Source organism: Styela clava, chromosome 6 (genome assembly GCF_964204865.1).
Source record: "Styela clava chromosome 6, kaStyClav1.hap1.2, whole genome shotgun sequence".
NCBI lineage: Eukaryota > Metazoa > Chordata > Ascidiacea > Stolidobranchia > Styelidae > Styela > Styela clava.
The window spans coordinates 3,666,038-3,677,670 of record NC_135255.1 but is presented as its reverse complement, the minus strand read 5'-3'; the positions used below and the strand labels follow the sequence as shown (position 1 = coordinate 3,677,670).

At 36.7% G+C, this 11,633-nt stretch overlaps 2 protein-coding genes across 2 annotated transcripts; both read left to right on the top strand.

The window, feature by feature from the left end:
- Positions 1–5,994: 5,994 nt before the first annotated feature.
- On the top strand, positions 5,995–7,324 carry LOC144424444 (uncharacterized). Its single transcript, XM_078113784.1, has 2 exons — positions 5,995–6,173; positions 6,952–7,324. The coding sequence occupies exons 1-2, from the start codon at positions 5,995–5,997 to the stop codon at positions 7,322–7,324; spliced, it is 552 nt and encodes a 183-aa protein (XP_077969910.1).
- A 2,089-nt stretch (positions 7,325–9,413) lies between these two features.
- On the top strand, positions 9,414–11,060 carry LOC120331258 (uncharacterized). The gene is made up of 2 exons (XM_039398329.2): positions 9,414–9,582; positions 10,299–11,060. Exons 1-2 carry the CDS (start codon positions 9,452–9,454, stop codon positions 10,690–10,692), a joined length of 525 nt encoding a protein of 174 aa, XP_039254263.2. The 5' UTR covers positions 9,414–9,451; the 3' UTR covers positions 10,693–11,060.
- Positions 11,061–11,633: the final 573 nt, after the last annotated feature.

Here is an 11,633-nt window from a genome sequence, read left to right as displayed (position 1 = left end):
TCAAACACCGAATCATTGGACACACTAAAATGTTGATGAGTTCACTGATGTATTCATTTTCTCTTCGCTGACCTACTTATGCCAAGTTTTATGGTTCGGCCTCCCTGTGGAGCAAGGAAACACAGTAAATAAATATATCAATATAGGAGAAAAATAAGTAATAAACAACGCTTATTAAACCAGCTACATCTGATATTGTTTCGATTTGATATGTGTACTATAAGTTCAAATCAGAGAAATTATAATAGTAATATGAGTTCAAAAAAATAAATAATATTATTAAAAGACTCTCACTGCATTTCGTGAAAAACAAAACGTTTTCAACGTAATCTTCATATTTATTTGTAAAATATGGCTACCAACTCTATTGCAATGATGGTAACTGGGGATTTTTTCAAAGATTTGTTTTGAAACATTTGTCTTAAATTGAAATTCTGTCTTTTTTACTTATCGCCACCTAGCGTAGGTTGACGCAGGTCGAGATATATTCTCCGTTATTGTATTTAAGCTGCTTTTAAAAGTACCATTTGGGAAATTTCGCGTGGGTAACAAAAGCTGTTTATTTGATTCTAGAATCTAGATTGAAGGCTTCGTGGCACACGCCCTTTAGCAACACTTTGAATGTGTGTATATTATCGTCAATAAAGAAGTGACGCGATTAAATTTTGACAGAAGGGCAGATTATCATTCACATTAACCAAAATGTTGTCGTCTTTGTCATCGTAGTTAGTCGGATCAATTAAGTTGGAGCGGGTGAAAAAGAAAGTTTCATTCATGTGGGGAAACGTATTCAACTTGAATGTAGTACACGGTATGCAGAATTTTAAGCTGAACAAGAAAGCTGAACGGGAAATATTGAACAATAGCTTACTAAAGTATCACGAATAACACATGTGAACATCGGAGGTAGACGCACAGCGCTGTCGTTTTCAACTAGTTGCACTAAGTGCACGTACTATATTCCTTTCTTGATTAATAATAAAAATATAGACAAGATACGACGAGATAAAAAAAAAAACGTTGCTGCAATCTTGATTTATGCAAATTCAGTCATTTTTATTTGAGAATCTTCAAGTCAGTTTGGGTTGGGAAACGCAACACATGCCCCACTTCTGCAATTTATAGCAGAGAAATCTACTGCGGCATTGAATGCAGCTCAATTACTTTGCACAAAGTATCTCAACACCTTCATGCCGTACAGTCAATATCTCGCAAATGCTCGAAGAAACGCAAGGTCAATAAATGTAGCCTACTAGTGTTAGATATGATCTTCAATTAGAGGAATATTCTCTGCCCCAAGTTAAATTTGGGGTTTTTTATTATTTCAGATAAAATACTATGATATTCACGCCCAAAATACATTCCTTATCCATGTTTGAGCATTATTATCTCGGAAACTATTGAAGATATTTTGTTGATTAGAATTTTTCACTGCGAGACACATTTTCAGGTATGGCGATGAGTTTTCGTGGTTTTGTTGACATATATCTTCGATTTTATGTGTGTTTTTGAAATTCAGGTAGTCTATATATTGTACAACTCGATAATCCTTTCGTTTCTGAGAGGTTGTATAATATTGTAGTGGCAAGAATAAAAATCTTAATTCAAAAGCGATAGACTGGGCTAAAATTTTCTACTTCCGAAGGCTGGAATTGCGTTTTTTGCGCAAATTACGGTAAGCCGTCTTTTTGGTTTGGCTCTCTCCCGTGATAAAATTGATAACTTATTCTATAATATATCTTGTATATCTGTGTTTATTCGAGAAAAGCCAATGGTATATTAAAAAAAGTCGTTTCTTGGGTTGATGATGAATCTTGCTATGCTTCAGACTTTCAAAATTGCGCCAGAATTTTGGTGGGATCAGGAAAAATTATGACCAATGATAAATCTTTGACGCAACAAAAAAGAAAATCTATGAGAACGTCTACGCAATAGTTCTAAATGAAAAAATCAGAAAAATAATTGAGATGAATGTATGTGAATTTCCAATAAATTTTAATATGTGTTTTATAAATCTCTACCAAAGACATCGTGTTGAGGAATTTGATGAGAAATATTATTTCTTTTTATTATTATTTCTAGTGGATGAGGAAAATGCATTCTTTGCAATAATCTGACATTGGCTCCGTACTTGACTTGATGATAAAATGAGGGCAAATCGTCTAGGGACCGAATGGTGTATTTATTAAATATTCACTATGTTATTAATATGATAGAGTGAGGTGTTCATCTTGACATGGGTAAGGAAAAGCTGAGACTATACGACCCTCGATCTACGACGTTTCGTCGTTGATCACCAGTTTATGTCGAGTAAACAGTCATTCGTTTTAACACGTAAAAATTTTTTTTCGTGTCAATCATTATTTTTTTCATTCTATTTCACGTCTTTCGTTGTTTTTGACGAAAAATGAATCTTCTCATTATTCGCATCTAGGATATAGATCGGGGGTGTGCAACATTTTTTTCGGTGGGCCCTATAGCCTAATCAACTTCAGACGTCTAGCTTGGCCAAACAAAAAATTCAATGGGAAAGGCAAGAGAAAATGATGCGGCTATCGCTTAGCTTTACAGTAATAAATGCACTAGGCAAAACGGCGAAAGATTTTCCGCAGCGACAACAGCAAAGAAACATTGTGTAGTTTTACCCATGTGAGCGCCCTTTAAACATAAACTATTGGATTAAGATTTTATTCTTGCTGGGGAAAAATCTGAGAGTTGACAAGGGCCACACTAAATGACTTCGTGAGCCGGATTGTGGCCCGCGGCCGCCTGTTGCACACCCTTCGATAGATGTTCTGTCACAACAAAGTATATTCGCGGTAACTGTTCACTTTTTTCGCGTTCAACCCTGGAGAAAATTATATCGTGCACCTAGCGGGTTCTAAATCTAATATATTACAAGTCAGTGGCAATCATATTAGAGAGACAAAGAAATTTGGGGAAACAACCAGCTACATAGTCTACAAGCCGACCCACTCGGTCGGAACGTATTTGTCGTCTTCATAGCTTCTCAGAGTTAAGAGGCGTTACTTACAGGCAATTAATTACGTCATGCAGACATAAATCAGCACTTCCCTTCAAAAACAGCCAGATGAGTTTGATTGAACTAATAGATATTTAAGATCAAGCTGTGACAAATTGGGATAGCGCATTTAATTACCACGTCACCATGTAAGTGAATTAATGTTAGTAGCATAGAATCTCAAGTAGTGGTTGGGGTCATTTGCTACCTTATCCGATGCCATATATTGTTCTGAACCAGCGTCATACTCATCTAAATTAATATTGACAGAAGTGATGACGTTGACATATTTTTTATTGAGTCAAAACCTGATACCTTGACGAATTTCAGTTTGCATTTTCTATGACGCCATAATATTCATTTCGAATGGCGAAACAGCGCTGATTCGACATATCAGTGTTTCGAAACGCCCAGCCCTTCTGCTACGTCGAAATCACGTAATACAGTGCGCCAAATTATGTCGACGATCGCCCGTAATGGCGTCTGCGACAACGAAATTATTAAACCTCACGTGATTGTGACGTAATTTTTGGATGACGTAGGCAGTTGGGGGGTCAGGAATAACATCAAATATGCAAGACTGTTACGCAGCGCCCACTGGAAGTACTTGTACTAAACTACATTAGACCCTTGGTCGTCTACCGTATACTATTCTTCCGTTTAGCGAGCACTGACTTCGAAAAATAGAAACGGATGACAAACCTGACGTCACTCATAGCGGAATAAAGATAAAAGAGCGGGATTTATAAAATATCATAGGATTTAGGAATAGATAAAAGTGACAACAACAATCTTCCGTCACTGAAAATGTCAAAGCTATCGGTCTAGTAGTCGAAGAGAGAAGCGATTTTACCAAGAAGAAGAACAACAACAACATAACAACAAAACGATCTATGCGTCCACTTCGTGTTCAAAAATGCATTCACGTAAAAGCTCACTTCATGCGCAGTTCATTGCAACACTTTTATCTTCGCGTCAAAACGAAAGTAGAGAAAAGACCAATTACTGACGTCGTTGTTTAAATTACCATTAAACACATAAATGATTTATATATATGTACTGCAAGTACTGCAAGCAATCTCACTGAAGGATTGCAAGGCTGCCACAATTCATGAACTTCGGATTTTGTATCGAGTTTCGCTTGTAAACTAATTAGAATCTTCAGTTCAGACTGGTAATAGAATATTTGACAAAATCACTAAACTAAGAAAAAGAAAACCAATGAAACCCATTGCGGAAATCATGGACCATCATGTCGTCGTCCAATACTTGAATCATTCTAAACAATAGATACGAATCAATAAAGTATGTGACTCAAATACTGTCCTCGCCTGAGCTAGTATTTGGCTCAGGATTACATTGAACATGTTTTCAGTACGGATTTTTTCAATGACTGTTACTGAGATGCGTTTTATCCGCACCTGACATGGTTAGATGAAGGCAACACTCGAATAGGGGGCAGGAATAGGGCAATTCCTTTGTGACACGAGTTTTAAATTTCAAATCTGAAAAGCTTCTAAGCCAAAAACGGAATATCGAAAATTTTAAGTTGCCTCTAGTGATAATCACTCGTTATATACATCACGAAAAAATGATTTTCCTCGCAAATATCCTGAACTCGTCATATCATAGTGTGTGATTGCTTTCAAACACATATTCGCTTGATTGACCAATGTAACGATGCCATTTATGCATTCATCTTTGATCAACTGTGCAATATTTTAACAGTCAAAAACGAAAGTTAGAAAATAAGTTTATTTATATATAGATTCCGCTATAAAATTGCGAACTAAAATATTATTATCGAGTTGTTTTGACAAGAGCGCGTACGTACTTTGTTTTAAGTTTAGAAAGCAAGTCACTGGAAAGTAAGTACCTCGCTATTGTCATGCCAAACCGTATCATTTGGGATTCGAAAAAAATGTATTTTCTCGTATTCCGGAGAATATCGGATTGCAAAAAAACATTCTTTCTGTTATGATGATATTCGACCAACACGCGCTTACGTATATTTATGAAAAGAAAAGTTTGAACAATTAGAATCTGGAGTCAGTGAGTCATCTTAGTAGTTAAAATAGATGGACTAGCAAGTTCAAATAAAAGATGCAGAGACACTAAACTCGCTAATTTTTGAATTGAAAGGTATTGCACTTACTGTCTACTGACGAGAGTTAAACTAAAACGAGAAAAAAAAAAAACGATTGAAAGGAGTGGATATGAGAGTAACGTAAACAAGAAGTAACGTCGAAGTCATGAACCCAACGTTCCTGGTTTTAATAAGGTTGTTTTGTTCACAAAATGAGCAGTGTGGCGATGTTACGCCGATTTCTCGCCATTCCGTAACAAAGCAGCTGCGGTGCACCAACATAGGCGAGCGGAAAAGGTTGTACGGGCTAGGTGGATTAGGCCTGCATTAAAGATATATTTACAAATTGTTTCGGATTTCCCAAGTCTAAAGTTAAAGCTCGAAAGAAAACACTTGACATCACGCCACAAAATATCAACTGTTATAAAGCCTAGAAAAAAATCCATTGAGTCGAGAGAGAGAGATTGAAGACTGACTGACTGGCAAGATTTATGTAATCGTCGCCTTTTCCAATAACTACGTCATTCTAAAATATTCATACCATACACAAAAATCATTATTGAATGATTTAGTCTTTTCGGTGTGTCCTTTTATAAAAAATAATTTTATTATCAAATGACAAAAGGTTTATTTCGGAAAAAGATATATAAAAATATCCGAAAACCTATATTATTTCAAATACTTGAGTGATTAAATTGGTAGAAAAAAAAATAACGTTTTTTTTTTTAGTTTTAAGTATGAAGTTGCAAGCAAACTTGTGGTCATTGAGCTATCCTCTTTAAACTAAATTTTATGTGACGTAATCTAAAAGTACATAATTATACTTTGGTGTTCGACGCTAAAAATTTGATAGAAAAAGAGATTTAACTACCAAATTATTTTCAATATGACGGAAAACGCCGGCATATGCAATGTAATTGAAGTGGATATAGAGGAACGTGTGGAATCGGTGGAAAACAACGAAGCAGGATACGGAAATGATAAAACTTTAGAAGAAGAAAAAGAAGCGAGTCAAAATGAGGAAGAAATAGAAGATCTAAGTGAAAACGGGGAAAATGAAGATCTGTAAGTTCATGCCGTTTCTAATGTATATATATGATATTTCACGCGAAAAGAAAAATGTTTTTAAGAGGATGTCATGCCATATACCACCACTCTTAAGATAGTAAGCACATGTGTAAGTCTGTGAACCACAAGGTCTTCGAATATACTCTAATATATATTACAAAGTATTCAAAATAACGATACTCCCGTAGTATGTGAACCAAGATGGCGGACACCGGAACGTAGTATGTGTAACAGGTTAGGGTTAGGTCATAATTGCAGGTACAAATACTACGGGAGTCACTTGGCTAGCCCCGAACTCGTAATAGAACTAAAATAAGGAAAATTGGAATAAAATTATGACCTAACGTTAACCTGGTACACTTACTACGTTCCGGTGTCCGCCATCTTGGTTCACATACTACGGGAGTACATAAATAACACTATATGATCAAAAAAATTAATGTTATGAAATGGTTCCATTACATTAGAACCCACGTACATCTGCCGGTAATTTGAACTCACGACAATTGCACCTGCATACTATTGCACCTACGGATATTTGAACCCATACTAACCCAAACCCATGGATTTTAACACCCGCATATAGATTGAACCCGCGGATATACGGGTGCAAATGTATGGGTTCAAATGTACGTGAGTACCGTACTACTAGTTGTAGACGGAATAAGAATGTTTATGATTCTAAACTTGTACTGAAAAAATCATGACATGTGGTTTCATCTTACATATGGAATTCCTAACTCATAAAACTAACGTAATTGTTTGTTTTTTACAGTCCTCCGCCGACAGCAAATGATCTTGTAAGGCAAATGTGCACTTTCATTATAGTTTCACTAGGTGCAATAGTTCTGGGTGTCGCGTTGTTAGCAACCGGGATTACAAAAATAACAATGTCAATCATAATTCCTGCCGCAATGATTATTGCTTCGTCGTTGATCTTTGTTTGTCTTCTTGCTATGAAGTATAATGAGTATTCTGTGACTAAATATGAGGAAACTCAAGAACAAGAAACTCAAGAACCGGCTGTATCTTACCAAAAAGAAGATAATTCTGAAACATTACATAACGTCGTTATTCAAACTTCTGATACGTCACAAAATGATACAGAATCTAATGAAAAAGTTCATGAAACTGATGATTTCAAATAACGAATCACTTTTTTCATAATGCATTGTGAAACAACCTATCGACGTAGAGATAAAAAAAAGGAATCGCCTAATGAAAACCAAGTGGGGTATGCCTATCGAAAAAAGAAGAAAAAAAACAGCCAAATGAGCAATGTTATTACACGTTTTTTCAGTCTGTGATATATATACTAGAATAGGCTAGGATTTACATATTTATCCCGGGAGAGAGGAAAGCTTTTAAGGCGGCTTAATCATATGGCGAACCACGGCCTCTCGTTCGATTACCAGTCCATATCGGGTATAGGATTCGTTAGCCAGTTATTTGTTTTCGGAAGCATGGACTTGATGGTAGAGGAAGCCATAACCGACCAGCGCTTACGTGAACCACCCTACGGCGGCGAGGAGTGCAGCAATCTTCTCGCATATAACCATCCCCGCATGGGATTCGAATCCACGCAGAGTAATCAGAGGTGCGGTGGTGAGCGTATTCCTTACGCTTAGCACGATGCGCCACATCGCCGAGTCGAATATTGATATTTACAGCTTGAAGTCGCGAACATGAATCGTACATTTGGTCAAGTATTGGATCTCCGCTCTATAGGAGACCCTTATTATCAGTCGTTCTGTCTGTCTGTCTGTCTGTGTATCTGTCTGTCTGTCTGTTTAGATGTAGCGTCTTAATGGCTGGACCAATCTGGATGAAATTTTTCACATGGGTTATCCTGTCACCCTAGTAATGTGCGTTTTATAGAAAGTCCAGATAAATGTTTCGTTTCCATGGTAACAACAAAAAACGTTCCGATCGTTATGAAGTTTCTATTTTTTTCACAGTTTATCGCCGTTTTCTCGCCAACCAAGTCGAAAATTAAAATTCCAAGAGCGCTTCCTTCTGCATGGCAAAGTACTCTTTCCAATAAGTCGTCTTTGGTCCCGATACTTCATAAACTGGAGAAACCTTAGGGATTTCAGTGAACATAATTTCCCCATTTAGTCACAGTATATCAGTCACGTGAGTATGTCAACGGAACGCGCAGCGTTCAAAATGAACTCAACGGAACTGGTGAGCCGGTGCAGGTGTTCTTGATATACGGAATTATTATTTGCTTGAGATTTGATGTACTTCTCGCTGTTAGTGGGTGGTTCACCTAAACGCTGGCTACAGTTTTTTTAACTATTTAGGTCTATAAATTAGGATTTCTATATCCGAATCAAACTATGAATTCTGCATCACGTTTACAATCTTTGAAATACGCCGTCATTGCCCCGCAACAAATAATCGTCAGCTAGTGCAAAACCTACTCGCCTCTCGCCTATTTCTTGCGAGGAAATTTTCATGAATTCACTTCCAAGCGCACAAATTAAAAAGATTTAAATCTGAACGAAGTTAGGCCGACCACTAAAGTGCTACAGAGACTAAAATGAATTGGATCCTCGCGATATACTGTATGCCGCGGGCCTGGGTGTCAGCGGAGATCCTGGACGCCTACCGGCTTGTTTGATACATTAGTTAGCAATATTCGTGTCATCATTTTCCTCCATCAATTTACGTTTTGCTAAAAAATGATACAAGACAATAGACTAAAATGGGAATGTATTCCCAGACCCTTAACTTCAGAAAAAATTTCCTTGTGCTTTATCATTGCTTACTTTTAAAGTGTTTTGGTGAGATAAAGCTTTCACTGGTTTGTTTGCATATTCATAAACATTATTCTTATTTGAAGTATTTAACCACTTAGCATTTAAACATACAGATGACTGGATCAAGTCTTGTCTATTACAGTCTTTCCGGCACTAATTTTTGATTACTACAACTAAACTTGAGCCAATTCGAAGACAGAATGAACATTCATATTTAACCAACATTTTATTTGTTACGTATTAATATTAAATATTTTACGATCATTACCTGACATGATGCGATGAAAATTGTATACAGATATAGGTTGACATGTCACATATATATGTTTTATATATAATATATGTATATATCTATTGAAAAAACTATTATCATATTGCTCAATATCAAATAATGTTATTTTTGTAAAAACGAATTTGCTTTTTACAGGATAAAAAATTGAACTTTTAAGTTTTAAGAAGGCAAAATAAAATAACTGATATAAAATCATTGATTGGAAAAAGCAGTACAATATGTCCACAAAATCGAAAGTAAATTCTCAGTCGAATCAGAATTCGCCTAATCATGAAGAGGAGGAGGTGCAACAAGAAAATCAAAATCATTTAGAAGAGATTGAAGAGAATGATGAGTTAGATGACGAAGAGTAAGTTATGATCCCTTATTCCATGTTGGATGCAAATTATAACCAATGAATTGATATAGTTTGTGCTGTACTCCCGTAGTATGTGCAACAAGATGACTGACACCGGAACGTAGTATGTGTATCAGGTTAGAGTTAGGCCATCATTTCAGGTACAAATACTACGGGAGTCACTTGGCTAGTCCCCGAACTCGTAATAGAACTAAAATAAGGAAAATTGGAATAAAATTATGGCATAACCCTAACCTGGTAGACATACTATGTTTAGATGTCCGCCATCTTGTTGTAACGTAAATAAGTTTGTGATTTTTCTTTGGTGATTGTTGCTTGCATGGCAATGTGGAACACATTTCTTCCAGCAAGCATTTGATCTATCGGTGTTTTTAACGCATACTCGATCTACATCGAAATATCTACAAAAAACTCTTTCAGTTGGTGTCGCAATATAATACTACCTGAATACTCGAGGCGGTGGAAATGTGCTGGTCTATATTACTCATGTGATAGATTCGTTCGCAATATGGATAACTCGTCAAAAATAATTATCACTTACTATATTGCGTACGTCAGAATACTACACACACGCCATTTACTAATGTGAGTGGCGATGGTTCAACCATATGAAAACGAAAATTGTTTTCAACATCCTATGCTTCTCGTACTCTGGTATTTGTAATGGCAATATATCTAATGAGTCTAAACGTATTATTCAATTTTAGGACTACCACCGCTGGTGAAGTGCGCTGCCAAGCTTGGAGTTTTGTAGCTATGACGGTTGGATCAATAGGAATTGGTTTGGTCATGGTAATATCGTCTGCGCTCATGGGAATTGGGACGCTCTATGCACCCGGAATATTTATGTTTATATGGTCAATGATTAGCACTTGCATTGCATTTAACAAGTACAAGCGGTCAAAGAGAATGTACGCCGAGGAGTCTGACGCTAGACAAGCTGAAATGGAGGAATCCCCAGAAGTCGATGCATCGTATCAGAGAGTAGGTGATCCTGAAATACTAGCCAACGTTGATCAGATTGACGAGCAATCAGAAAGCTCACATGTAACAACAAATGGAAAGGCAAAATTACCGCCATCATATGATCGGGAACATTAAATGAAATATAATAGGTCTATGAATATTAAGTTAAAGACGATGTTCAACTGCCGGTTAACTAGCGAAGCATATTATGTCTTCCAAAGTCCAAAGAGATCATTTGGTATCCAAAGATATTAGATTTTACGGACCTCCTGAAGTATGCGCACAACCTGAACTGGGGTTGTGTACCAGGATAGGGTTCAGGTCACCAACATCTTGATGCGCATACTTCAGGAGTACCGATTTTACCTTGACTCGGGTTTGCAAATCAGAAAATCATGACCAACTTTTTATAGTGTAAATATTATTTGCATCTTCCTATTTTTATTAATGTCCTCCTTCATTTATTATGTTCCATCAAAACTAGGCCTACATCCTTTACATAAATGCCGAAATAAAATTAACGGTCAAGACCAATCTTTTGTTTATTTGCGCCATCGGTCAAACTCACCCCTCACCCAAGGTGTAAAAAGATTTCGGTCTTTCCTAAGGTAGTAGATTATCACTTATCAGTGGCTCATTTTACAAAGCAGTCTGAGCGAAGGTGTAAAAACGTGATGGAATGGGGAATAATGGCAGTCTCAACATTTTCAACTCGGTCAGAAACCCCCGAAATTAGATGAAAACACGTAGCCGTGACTATTTGGCGGATCTGTAGCCGAGCTCGCTATAACAGATGGAGTTTAGATGTCAGATATTTTAGTGGCTCCAGCTGCCAACAATTTAAATTATTTTTTCACATTGATAACTTTGTAATGCGCTATGTGAGTATCGAAATCTATCCTTTTCAGCTTTAAATTTATAACATATATTTCAAGTTGAATTTGTATACCTGAAACTATATGTAGATTTTACAACTTGGGCTTCATTGTAGTTTTAATAGCAAAAAACATCGATGGTATGGTGCCGGGGCTGCAAAAATAGAGCTTCGGAGCTGGAGCCACAGGTTAAATATGCTG